Source organism: Larus michahellis, chromosome 1 (assembly GCF_964199755.1).
Source record: "Larus michahellis chromosome 1, bLarMic1.1, whole genome shotgun sequence".
Classification (NCBI taxonomy): domain Eukaryota; kingdom Metazoa; phylum Chordata; class Aves; order Charadriiformes; family Laridae; genus Larus; species Larus michahellis.
Genome location: NC_133896.1, coordinates 196,384,534 through 196,398,439, shown reverse-complemented (window position 1 = coordinate 196,398,439; position 13,906 = coordinate 196,384,534). Strand labels below are relative to the sequence as shown.

At 36.2% G+C, this 13,906-nt stretch overlaps 1 protein-coding gene across 12 annotated transcripts in view; it reads left to right on the top strand.

Moving 5' to 3' along the window:
• NBEA (neurobeachin) overlaps positions 1 to 13,906 on the top strand; it is a 512,894-nt gene that overhangs the window by 333,333 nt on the left and 165,655 nt on the right. For 6 of the 12 annotated variants that reach the window (XM_074567614.1, XM_074567643.1, XM_074567605.1 and 3 more), the window contains 2 exons: positions 8,221 to 8,364; positions 11,505 to 11,543. In XM_074567614.1, coding sequence (XP_074423715.1) covers positions 8,221 to 8,364; positions 11,505 to 11,543 — 183 coding nt within the window. The remainder of the gene's footprint in view (positions 1 to 8,220; positions 8,365 to 11,504; positions 11,544 to 13,906) is intronic. The other 6 variants (XM_074567653.1, XM_074567633.1, XM_074567623.1 and 3 more) reach the window with 1 other exon arrangement.

Sequence of the window (13,906 nt, the reverse complement as noted above, 5' to 3'; positions counted from 1 at the left end):
TTAGGTGTCTTATTATGTCTCTGTTCAGTGCCTGTTTCCAAAGAGCTGATCATGTTTGGGTCTGATAGCAACAGCTGAAGTGATGAGGGACAAAGTTGCCTTCTAGCAGACATAATCGCCGATGCTTTGGCCACAGAGAGAGAGAATTCAAAAATTAGAAGACAAACCACAGTATTACAGCTATATCTTTCTCTTTAAAAATAGTGGGGTTTGGACCAGTCTCATGGTTTTGAAGGCTCTAATGTTTAAATGTTAGGTAACATTTAGAAATTTTCACGTAGAATACCCCAGTACAGGAGGTAAGATCATGTTTCTCGCCTGCTAGTGCATTACCATTGTGCTGCTAGCATACACCAAGGGTTTGTATTTCTAAAAAGCGTTTCATTTCTCCCTAGGCTTTATCATTATTAGTCTTTTCAATTAGAATTTTTTGTGAGCAGGAAGAAAAATTGAGGCTAGCATATGTGGGTGCAACTCCTCCGTGCGGGGAGTGCCTCTTTAGAAGTCCAAAAACTTTGATCCTGTCTTTAGGCTCCGCAAGCAGATAGAGTCCGAACATGGCTTTTCCTGCAGAATGTGTGCTTGGGTTAGGTATTTCAAACTCAAAACTAATCTAAAACTTTCAAGACAGAATCCAGACCCGAATGGTGAGACATGACATATTTTTCACTTACATGTTATCTTAAAAACGTTTTATCAGATTCTATTTCAAAAGCATAGAATGCCTCGTTTAGCAGAATTATTTCATTATTTCATTATCATGTCATACATATTTAAATTCAATCACTTTTTGCTTCTTACCTTATTAATTACATTTTTCCACTGAAATAGTTTGATTATACTCTTCAGTGGTCTGTCTTAAGAAACCTTTGCTTACATGTGAATATTTTGAATTAAGGATAAATGAAATTCCTTTTTGCTGTCAAAACCAAATTGTGAAAATGCATTGCATGGCTTTGAAAATCAGTACACTCTATTAGCAGACCTGTCAATATAAAAAGTGCATTCCATTTCCACCTCTTGCTCTAATAACCTTTTCTATGTTACTCAGAGGCAGTTCACATAATCAGAGTATATTGTCAGCTTACTGGAGTTGGGGAAGCATGAAATGAAAATCGCGTTAATATTGATCCAATTCTCTTACTTGCAAGTGTCCTTGATGTCCTTTCCACTGAGCAATAACTGTTGGTGTGATGTAGTTATTTTCCTCTCAGCTGTTACTGTACTTCTGTAAAATGGCTGGAAACACAGTTAGGGAAATTTTATTGCTCTTAATTATTTTTTTTGTGTATCATCTTTGCCTGTTTAAGTGATCCACAGCATATCAGAAAATTCGGTGTCTTTCTGCAGTTCATCAAACTACAGTGTACAGCGAGAGGCTGCATTTCAAACTGACAGGGATTTGTAAAGGTCGTCAGTCATGAAATATGAATCCTTTCTTGTGTGTACAAGTTACAGTGGCAAACTACATCTTAATCCAAATATAAACATTTGGCTGTTTTAAGTTGCCTTTAGAAGGACTTCTCCTGACTTCCAGTCAGAATGAAGACTGCCCTTCAGCGGCCTGAAAACGCCTTGTAACATGTGCTGGCCTGGGTATATCCAGCTCTGTCACCCACTGGCTGTTCAGTGCAAGATCCTTTCTCACATGCTCAGAATACTGGAAATCTCAAAGAAATGTAGGGATAATATTGACGACTTCTAAAAATTTATTTCGTAACCACTCTGAACCTCAGTTTTCCTATCTATAAACAATAAAAATAATGAGTGTCCAACATGGTAATTTCATCTTTGTGTAGGACCTTTTATATTAATATATAACACTTTGACTTTAACTAGAAGTTTAAAAAGCCCTCAACTTCATCTGAGAAACCTGTTCATTTTGGTCTTGCCCGTAGTCTCAGTCTCTTCTTTGGTGTAGTTTGTGTCAGTCTCATTTTTACAATGCAAAACGTGAGAATTTTTAAGAGGAAAATGCATACAACTGTGAAGTATTTATTTACAAATGACTCACATAAAGAAGATAATTTGGTCAGATATTAGGTATAAAAATTGGGGAAAAATGTCTGGAATGTCTATGATTAAATTTTCAGGTATTTATCTATTATAGAAAACAAAAATGTGATTTGGTTTTACTTTTGGTAGAAGTAATTTCCGATACAAATGTATGCAATTTTTAATTTCTACGCAATTTTCATAGTTTTTCTCCCTCATTTCTTCAAAGATCCTTAATAATGAAAATATGATTTAGATTCCTCTGGCTTTTATTAAATCTATTAAAACCAGCCTTCCTTTAATAACAGTCACTTCTCTGATTCTCCAGGGAAACTAAATTATATGCCAGTCAAAGCTGCCAGTTCCAGAAACACATTGCAATTTAAATAACAACTCTAGCAGACACAGGTGGGGACAGTTCATCATGATGTGCCAGCGCCGGGCTGCTACTCAAAGCCAGAAGGCCGGTCTCTTGAGCGGACCCAGGGATACCTGGTGCACGTTTCCCGTGGAGCGAACGCGGTCCTAGGAGGGACTAGCTCTGTAGCTGTGCGGAAAGATATTCGGCTGGGGTGGAGTGGTCACCATGTCGATGATTTAATCTTACTGGGTTTTGTAGAGGTCAGTTTACAGACTCCCAAGCAGCTGCTCTCCATAACTGTGACTGCTGCGAGGGTCCCGGTGCCTAATCAAGTTAGTAAAGATTAGCAATGAAAGCAGGGGCTTAAACTGTTAGAATATATAAAGCAGGAAGATTATTGCGTGAAAATTTTTTCTAGGTACTAACTATTAATAATATTGAATGGAAAAAAAAATGTAGATAATAGTGTTGCGTTTTAAGTCTTTGCACACATAAGTTTGACTCTTCCTGTAAAAGTTACGGTTTGTACACTAAACAAAAAAGTCCCTTCCAAGAAAAAGCTTAGCTCTTTCAAACTCTGTTCATAAATTATATTTTACCTGTGATATAATTTCATGGTTCACATCATGACCTGTCAGGTAGTCTCTTGTGAGGAACTAATTCTGAATTCCTTTATTTAATAAAATATTAAGAACTACTTTCGGTGATTAAAATTCAGCAACAGAAACAGCGTTCTACAGAGCAGTACGCCGCAGTGATCTGCAAGGAGGAAAAAGCAACTTTACCCTTAAAAGTTTCTGAGGAGAGCTAAGCTTCACAAAAACTGTACTTTAGCTGCTATAAAAGAGAGTTTTTAATTAAATGCAGCATTTTACTGTAAAGAGAACAGACTTTACTTATGTCAAAATGCTCCTTTAGAAGCCACATAAAACTGTAAAAGACAGTATATGAAAAAGCTTTCTTATAGAAAAGAAGAACACCATCCCATGAAGCAGATTTCCAGATGTTTGGAAACATTAGAATTTCCTGTCAGTATATTTAGGTAACATTAAAATGAGGTTAACTTTCCATTCTGCCATCTCTCTTCAAAGATCAAAGAGCACTCACTGCATAAATTGCCTTATCGGTAATTCGTTGAAGTAAACTATGGAAACAACTTTATAAGAAGCAGTAGTCTTCTTTTGTTGGTTACAGTATGACCAAGCAAACTTTTCTTAAAACTAGACTTACTTTTTTACCTCATTTTATACTAAATACAAAGAGAAAAATTTTAAATGCTATATTTGAATATATAATAACTGGATAGAAGTAAAGAGAGAACTGAAAACTCCCTTCATGCATTCAACTAAATCATAGTAATTGGTGTAATGTCTAATAAAATAAGCGTACATAAACATAAATGTAATCAACAATATGTTATGTTTGTACAGCTAATTTTAAAATTTTATTAGGGATGTTTTTGTGGGTTTGGACACTTTCGGTGTCTTTGAAATTTAGATTGCATCCTTAGAACCTGTTGTGACCTACAGAACCCAACAGGGATTTTATTGATTTAACTGAAAATAGAGCGGCAAAAATTCAGATGTTACAATACCTGCCCCCCCCCAAATGTTTAAATATTGCCTGTATTAAATACTTCTAGAGGCTGTAGCTGCAAAATAACGAGATTCTCCTGCTCTTGGGAAATCATTAGCTTTTTTGGGGGGGGTTGTTATGGTGGTTTTTTGGCTGCTTAATAATTTCTGTTTAAGCAAAAGTAATGCTACTGGAAGAGAGATTAGTAAATTTTTGGCAATACTGTCCAAGTTTACCGTGCAGCTCATATAACCTTTCAGACATATAGAATACACACCTTTTAATGGAAGTTCGGGTTTTGTAGAGGAGCGCTGGTTGGTTTCTTTAATTTTTTTATAGATGAGCTCTTTTCAGGTAGCCTGAAGCTACTGTAGAAAGCCAGTTTTTAATATGCACATTAAAAAAATTATCAAGATGATAACAGGTGTAACAAAAGATGTATTTTTTTTAATCGCTTATCTAGTCTTATACATACGTTCTCTTGAAATATCTTTAAGGCAGAGCCTTCAAGTTTTAACTGCAGCTGGACTTCAATGTGAGCCGAGTGACATTTCCTTTAACTGCTTTGCAAAATGTAGCTTTAAGAAATACTTCACTGCTTATTCCAAGGCTTCTTTCCAAATCCCAGTCTAGAAAAATATCCCTTAAGAAGCAGCTCAATAACAAGAACCAATAGCATCTGCTAGTTCCAGTTCTGTGCACTCCAATGTCAAAATGGTGCTTCCTTGAAATTATATCTAGTTTCTTTTTTTTTTTCTGTTTTAATGGATTTGAAACATCTTCTAATTAGACTTAGGAACTGACATTACTATAGTTCCATATTGTGTCTTTAAAATACAAACTCCTTGTGTCCTAAAAAGAGTTTTAAATGAAATAAATGGAAATGAATTTAATTTCATAGTAATATTGACGGGGCTTTGAAAAAATAATTTGAGGTTTGATTTTTTTCAAATATGCTGAAATATCAAGTATTCATTTATTCGTCTCTCCTTTTTATATCATTGTTAACAATACTAGACATAGTTTTGTGTCATATAATTTTTTATTCAGTTTGTTGTCTGATTTTAAAGAGACAAGTTGTTTTTCTTTTTACTCTTATTTGGAGAGCTTCTCTTATTTTAAAACCTTTTTGAAGTCGTCTTGAAATATAAAAATAGAACATCTGTGACAGATCTGTTTTGAACATATTTCACATTTCAGGATCCAAGGAGATCTGGTGGTCTGTGGTATTCGCTTGTTAATTTCTTGATGAATGGGTAGAAAGGCCACGAAGTGCACTCAGTACAGCACGTCTTCCGAAGATAGATGATCTCAAGTAAATTCTATTCCCAATCAGTTTTTGATTTGTTAGGTGTTAAACCATTTCTTTGTAAGGACAGTGTTTACAAGCCTTGTAATGAGACAGCCCTGTGAGACCTTGCTCTTCTTGCTGTAATTTTGATAAATGGAACTCTAATTCATAAAGGATATAGTGATTGAAGGGCAACTCTGGGTCTCGTACACTTTCATTTAGATAAATGTTTGGTACAGTACAGCAAAACTGAGGTGCACTCAGCAAAGTGATAAATTTAAACAACAGACAAAACGGAGGTTTTTTCCATAAAGACAAAGGAGTGCCATTTACTATATTTCTTTTAGATAAATGTATTTTTAATATTATAAACCAGAATGCATTTTAGAAACATTTGTCTTGTTGCTAAGCTCCAAATTTGCCAAACTAATTTAATGCCTTCTACTCTACCACATTTCTTACATCGGTGTATGGAAATATTTCCGTAATCTGGTAACTGGAAGCCTCATCTCAAGGGATTTAAGATACACTAAATTTCAAGTTCTCCTAATGCATTTTTAGTGTTAGTAATAACTTGGGGCTTGGGACTTTTTTTTTACCTTGTAATTTTAAAAATATTTCTTCATGCATAAACAATTTTAAAGAACTGTCACTAATCTGATCAGTTACTACAGAAATGGTTGACTCTACGATTACTCCAGATTAGTACTTTTGAAGTTATTCATTTGAAGATTATCACATATTATAAAGCTCTGAAACTTTCTTAGCACTCACTAGAACTACCAAAAAGGAAGAGAACAGTATTTTCATGCTTCCTTCCTCCAGCGTGTTACTTCATCTTAGGCCCGGTCTCCTTTGGTGTCAAATGCTTCACAGCAGGAGCTATTACTTGTGTCAAATGATGCTAAACTCCCTTGTAGTAAACGCAAGTGTAACAAGATCCTGATCTAGCGATTAAATACTCAGGGCAATTCTGATGTAATAAAACTGGAGGTCTGTTATAGCACACTATTCCTTTGTGTTTTTCCAAACTTCTACAAGTCTTGCTCCTTTTTGTGAATTAGAAAGAAAAACAAACAAACAAAAACAAAAAAAAAGAAAACCCAAACCAAACAAAACCCCAAAACTTGGACATAATACTGAAAACTTTTCCAACCGTTACTTACTTGATTAAAATTTAAATTGGGTGAATAATTACAGTTAGTTGTACTAAATAGTAACCTGTGCGAGTGAGGGAGTGATCACAGCCTAATAACTGAACACAGCAAAACACTGTGTATTAGTATGTATCGGCATCGGCATTGTCTTAATCTCCTTCAGTATCATTGTGGTCCTAATGGAGAGAGCAACAAATAGAAAGATTAGAAATGCTGTCCTTAATTTTTGGCTTGGTGAAAAAAAATGGGTTTCGTGTTTACTGTTTGCCTTTACCTGCTCTGTAGTTTCAGAAATAGCAATTGGGATAATAGCAACAGTATGCAAACGATTAATATTAGGCAATATGAGGTTGTCTCAGGCTATGGTGGAGTGGCATGCTAACAGTGATCTTCAAACAGAGTAAACACACTAACAGAAAAATATGCCTCCAGCATTTTTATTTACATGGTGTGACCTTCCTGTGCACAAATTAATTAAAAGACTCATATAGGAGTAGGAGATAAAATCATAACACCTTCCCCACTGTTTGTAATAACAAAACTGCCTGACACATCAGTTCCATTCCATGCATCTATCTCCACTAACCTATCTGCTTACTATATTCCTCTTAGTTGTCCTGTATTAGTATGAAACCATGAGTCTTATATCGGGCTTTACCTCATGATTTTGCATCTGCCAGAATAGCATTCATCATATGAAGTTCAGGCATTGTGGAAGACGAACAAAATCCACACATGCCTGGCTTTGCTCAGATTGCACTCATCGTTCTGTAGCTTAGTAGTAAGCAAATCTCCAAATTGTCATACAGAAAGAAGAGACTAAGTTTGGGTTTTATTTCTTGATTGGCAGAACTGAAGATGCCCGTATCTGGTACGGTCCAAGGTGAAGATGCAGGGCTTTCTGTTTAGGGAAAAAATAGAAAGCTTACTCTTCTGAGGCTGCTTTGAGTCTGTAGTACTGCAAACAAACCTAGCGACCTCTCCCCATCTAAGAAAGAAACACCATGCAGATGTCACAACAGTACATGAAAGCTGTTTATGATATGAAAGCTACTGTCATTTGACCACGCTATGATTAATTTCTTACGTCATGCAAATGAACTCTGGCAAGCGCTAGTAGGACCTTCCCAAAATGTAAGATGGCATATCTCCTGCCATAAGGAGACATCAGTCTGAATAGAAAAAGTCAGTTGTAGGCAAGAAGAAAGGGCAAGACATTCCTGTGATGTCCTTTGAGGTAAATTGGCACAAGCCCATACACCAACACTTTTATTGTGCTCCTTAAAAAACCACACACAGATGCACACCAAAGTTTCCTCACTGTGCTTGACCTTTTTTAGTCTTTTCTGAATCTCTGCATAGCCTACCTTGTTGTTACTCTGTATTGAGATAACCCATCTCCTGCTTCACCAACTTGTCCCTCCTATCTGTAAGATGAAAATCATGACAGCTTTTGAATTTCCAGAAGCAGCTCCTTTATTTAGAGTAGGTGGTTTAAGCTCTCAGAGGTCAGTCAGAATCAGGACACCAGGAAGCCAAGAGAAACTCCTGCTCAATTTCTTGCAGGTGGAAAACTAATGGAACAACACTGAACATAAAGCAAATAGCAATTATTAAAAGCAGGAGAGTCTTTGTGAAACAGTTTCTATTGTATTCAAGATATATTCTCAAAGACAAAATAAGGCTGCATATTTTGTAAACCTTGGTAAAGTTTTTTAAAATGTTCCTTCCCTTTTTCGATAAAGATGATTTATACTGTATTTTTTTTACTACTTGACTGTGGTTGCTTTCCATTTTAAATATTATTCAGCTAAATTCACAACATTTGTAACTTTTTTTAGGCACTGAAGAGGATGTAGTGAAGTCAAAGAAAACTTTCCGAAGTCAAGCTGTGGTAAATCAGAATGCAGAAACAGAGCTTATGCTGGAAGGAGATGATGATGCTGTTAGCCTGCTCCAAGAGAAAGAGATTGACAACCTTGCAGGTAATTATATTTTTCATTACAACTAAGATATGAGCCAAAAGGCTCTTTAAAACTTGTTAGTTCTTAACCTTTGTGGTTCGTATCTTAATATTGGCAGCGAAGTATACAATTACAGCGCAGATTCTTTGTGTTTGTGTTCTAGACTTAATATGATGTCCTACTTCCATGAACTAGGGGAATTGATTACAAAGGCTGTGCTCATTGCACAGTCTTGCAGCAGAGATGTGAGAAATAGCAATACTTCAAGTCTTTTTATTACTGCCTGTGACTTTGTGTTGAAAATTCTGTAAAACCACTGTGGGAACGGCTCTTTTTTCTGCTTAAAATGGAAAAGCGGACTAATTCCACAACTCAGGGTTTTGTGAGTCAGAGTGTGGTTGTGTGCATTCATGACCTGATCCCAAGCGCCACGCAGCTTGTGGAGAGACACCTGCGCTCCTGCTGGCACCCCCTTCTCTCACTGGTGGAGTTAAGGGGGATCTGCAGTATCTCAACCCATCTGTCACAGCGATGGGAAAAGTTGCCTGTTGTAAACAGGGTCTGAGAAGGAGTGAAACTGTAACCAAGCTATGAACTTTGTTAGTTACCAGTCGAGCTGGGCATGAATCCTCTGTGAAAATGTACGAGAGAGCCCTTCTGGTCCTTTCTCCCTGTGTGAAGGCATGCAGTGAGGTCTCAGTTTTATCCATCTTCTGGCAGGTTCTGTGCCAGTTCCGTCTGCAATCCTACCTTTCCTGGGGATGTAGTCTGGAAAGAAAGGCATGTTGAAGGTTGAAAATGCACTTCCCTCTCAGACGAGATAACAATGCGAGAACTGTGAAATGCAGTATGAATTTTTTATATTTTTAAAATACCTTTATTAAATTACTCCACTAAGGGGAAGTTTTGTGATGTCTCAGGGGGTTTTTTCAGCATAATTGAATTTCTAGAAAAGCTACCTTTGCTCCTGCACTTTCTTCTGATGACAAAGTAGAAATATGTAGCAAAGATAAGATCATAAACGGATGGTAAAAACAAAACAAACCAACCAAACAAGCAAAAGGAAAAAATTAAAGTTAGTCTCATACTTTGAAACCAGAGCAGAGCTGAGGGGGGAAGTAAATGCTTTTATTTGGGAGCAACTTTCAGTATATGATTATCACGGTTAATATGTCAGTCTGCTTGCCTTCTCAATCTGCAGCTAACCATTGCTGAGACGCTGTTGTCTTAAGTCAATAAAAGAGTGCGTCAAGCAGGACCATTAGTGGGATAATTTGATCAATGTCCCTTTCTCCTCTAGAAGGAAAACTCGGCACTGCTTTGGCTAAGCTCTTATGTCTAAGAACGGTGCTTCCAACTAAATGTGCATACAGTTGCTATAGTTTAAAGGCTGCAATATGCAATTACATTGAAATATTGATTAGAACTGCAAAGCGGACATGGAAAATTGTTGCCCAGTCTGGCAAATCTCACAGTCAGCTATGAAGTTCTTATATGTGCCCCAACAGTGCCATTTCATTCAAATACACTGATGCAATACAATCCATATAGCTACATCCCTCTGCAAAAACCTAGTATTTTAATGTGTCCTTAAGTATTTATGTGCAATGTACCCTTTTACTAGAGAGCACTACATATATGACATCCCTTGCTTCTTCGGGACACGGACAGTAGTTCTAGTCCTTTCCTTTTACAGTTTGTAGAAATTTGGAGATATTGTCTGTGTTAGAAAAACAGAAATTATAGAAATAGAAACAAATTTACTTTTGAAATATTGACAGGACGTCTGTCCTAACAGTGTCAGAAATGGGCCTTTGTGTTCCCTACCAACACTAACAGGGCAAGCAAGGCGCCTCCAAGTGTGCTGAGATGATGTGGTAATGGTGCTAGATGTGTACCAAAACCTGTAAAGTTCTCAAAAAGAACCCACATTGCACTACCTCATTTTTACTATCAAATTAACTGCAGCCGTTGCTACTCCACTCTTCTTCATTTTTGGAGACGAAATGATTTTGAGAGTTAATGGTCACACATGGTATCATATGTGTCTTCCATAAATGTTACCAATCAGTGAAAAAAAAACCCTAAGTCACTCCATACCCTCTGTTTTGCCTCATAATTCTGCATGATTTAGCATATAACGATGCCAGTGCTTTCCACGGTTTTCAGTTTATACAATGTGACTCTGAAATTTGAGTCCAATAACTGAAATCAAGAAAGGCAGTAAGCAAGGAAGGTGGGGTTTATGCCTAAGGAGGTTAAAACAACATCTGACAGCTCTGAAGATCAGGTCCCAATAAAGCCACGCTGTCCATTCTTGTCTAATTCTAGAGAGTGATGTAGATTCGGCGTATGTGATCTGGAAACCTTTGAGGTATATCAAGTTATGGTATATCACAGCATCGTTTATATCTAGTTACTGTTCAGAGTGGAATGACACGTAGAAATTTCTATATGCAGATATGCCTCAAATTTAACTTTAAAGCTTAAATCAATTTAAACCTGGTTTACAACGATTTGGATTGTCTCAGTAAGGGATGGGAATTAAAAAAGATCATTATAAACCAGGTTTAAATTGATTTAAGATTGTCCACATTTAACTAAAACAATTTAACATGTTTATTCCGTGAAACTAAGGCACCTTTTAAAAAGACGAGACCTTAGGTTTTGGAAAACTTTTAACAAAGAGAATATAAATATTATAGTATTTTGATTTGTGAAGTTAAAACTAAAAAAAGGAAAGTTTGAAACAGATTGAGACTGTTCATACAAAGTTATCTGTACGTACCTTTTGTTCCAGAGACTCTTTATAGTTTTTCATCAACCATGTGGCACAAATCAATGTAAAGTTCACTTTGATAAATTACATATGGGATGGAGAATTTTTAAATAATTATAGTCTGAATATTTTTATTATATAATCTTAGTATTCCATATGTTGCAATGGCAGTTGGTCAGATTTCATTATATTAAGTAGCATTTTAATAAAATATAAAAATCAGATTCCATGTTATTATGGTCTTAGAATTATGACTTCTAAGTTTGCATGAAGATTTTTAACTAAAGCAGTATTTTAACTGTCTTACAGTATGAGTTATCGAAAGATGTTTTTCTTGTTTTAGCATTTACGTATTAAAATATTTTACATTTTTCTGTTCCAGTTTTAGCTCCTTTTCTTCCCAGACTGTTCACTTCAAGAGGCAAGTCACATCTCTGTTAGAACTAATGATTGAGATAGCTCAGTCAATTTTAACAGTTTTCTAATATATTGTGAATCTGTGGGTAATGCAATCAAATCCACTGTAGTGAGTTGATATTACTAACTCTTCTCCTTTTCTTTTCCTTTTCTATTTTCTAATGCTACAATAGGTCTTTTAAATACTTAACTTTTCTTTTAAGAGCCTGAGAATGCAAATTTGCTAACAGTTTGTCTTCTGCTTAGTAGATTAATTTTTCAAAATGAAAAATATGTGGATGTATTCTAATATCGTAAGCTGGCATTCTCATGGGGAAATATGTTTTAATAGATAATTAACTTTTTTTTTTTAAAGCACTGATCTTTCACTAAAATACATCATTAAAAACAAAACAAAAAAAAGAAAACAAACCACAGAATAAATGTTGAGCCATTCAGGTTTTGTGAATTTTGCATTTTAGATATACATTCTATTCTCTTTGTTGTGAAGTTGCAGTTGACTTGCTAAGAATGGACTGTGCGCATCTGAGAGCAGAATTAAGCCTTAATAGCATTTTTGAAAGATACATGACCTGTAACTGGAGCACATTTCATCTATTTTGTCGTATTGCTGGTGGCAACAGCAAATAGGCCCCAGCCAAGCAAAGTATCCCTGACGAAGTCTTTTGCTACTCTCTAAAGAGTAGTTTCTGGAAAGAAAAAAGGAAACAAAGATAGGAGGATATGAAGCTTTGAGTTATTTTAGGAAGACAAAAGGCTTTGGCAGGCATCTGTCTGGTTACTTGCATGGGCTCAATCAACTCAGAATCTGACATCCTCAGAAGCCATGGTGAATTACAGACTCACAACAATCTTGCAAGAATAAATGCATATTATTCAGTCCACTATACGAGGAGACTGAGCAAGTCATCCAAATAAACCCAAGGAAAGCCACTAACTGGCTTTAATGCATCTTAGTCTTAATGTATCTTAACCTTCACTACAGAATCTTCCCTTCTTCTTGGACATCTGTCTCTAGGTGGAAGGAAACCCCCCCGCAATGCAAATGTGCCAGGAAGGTTTGAGTGAGACGCAGCATCCCAGCACTGCCCTAACTTTTAGCAACCCTGAACTTCAGTGTAGAAATATTTCTAGAAAGCACCGTTACTGCTGCTAAACAAGAGCTGATCTTTTATCCAAGCCAGCATGGGTAGCTAGTCCACATTGGCTTGAGGACTAAATGTGATAAGCCCTCTGTCCAGACTTCTTGGTAGTGTGCTGAATGTATTGACTTACTGCCCTATCCTAAGGAGCACCCTGGGTCATGAGTATTTGACAGCTTGTATTATTATTAATGAGATAGAAGACCTTTCACTTCCAGGTCATCTGTTTGAAGTCCAGACAAGACTGGTGGTAACCAAACATTATCAACATCTGTTTTGTGGCCTATGCAAAATAAGCCTTTTGTCTCGTTTCAGGCAAGCTAACAGAAATCATCACGATTTTGAGCAATTTCCAATTGAAAAAATTTTTGACGCTATCATTAGAGGAAATTGGAATAATGCCAAAAGTTCTACTACATAGAGTTATAGTTAAAATTGTATAGCAGTACCTAAAAAAAAAAGTAAATAATTTAGCCCTTAGGGAAATTCTATTCCAGGTTCTAACAAAGGACTCATTTACATTTCTGAAATTATTTTGAAGCCTTGCATAGGACCAGATGCAGTAATAAAAACACTAACACACAAAGAAACTGCAAAAAGCTCCCAAAATAAGTATTTGGGATGGAAAAACTTAAATATGATTGACTCATCTTTATATATGTAATATGCATTTAATATTTATACGTATATGTATTTAGTTACAGCAACGTTTCTTACAGCCAAAATCTGACACTGAATTTTCTTTACAAGGATTGACCATTGTAGACAATCTCTGGTAACTAAAGCTGTTTGCAGCTTTTTCTTACCTATTCTTAAGGACTAATGGAAGGGCATATTTTCCTGTTTTTTCTTCTGTTGCCATCTCAAAATGATTTTGAGGTATGCAGGATCATTTCCATTGTTTTTGTTAATGGAGTTAGACAAATGGTAGATTTTCTTAATTAAAGAAAAGAACAATATCTTGGGCCTCTACTGAGAAGGCAGCTATTCAAATTGTTAGATTTTGCAGGCAAAAAAACCCACATCGTTTGTTTGGAGCCAATCAGAGGAAGTTTTGTTACATTATTTGCTGTCAGAGTAATGAGTTGAAAGAAAGGACCAAATAGCACATTATATTGTCTCCCATCAGCAACGACAGCCTACCAGGTGGTTTTGGAGGAGAGGAAAGCAATAGTCTTCATCCCTCTCAACTCTTGGAGGGCAAAGCATGACAGTGGTTCTGAGA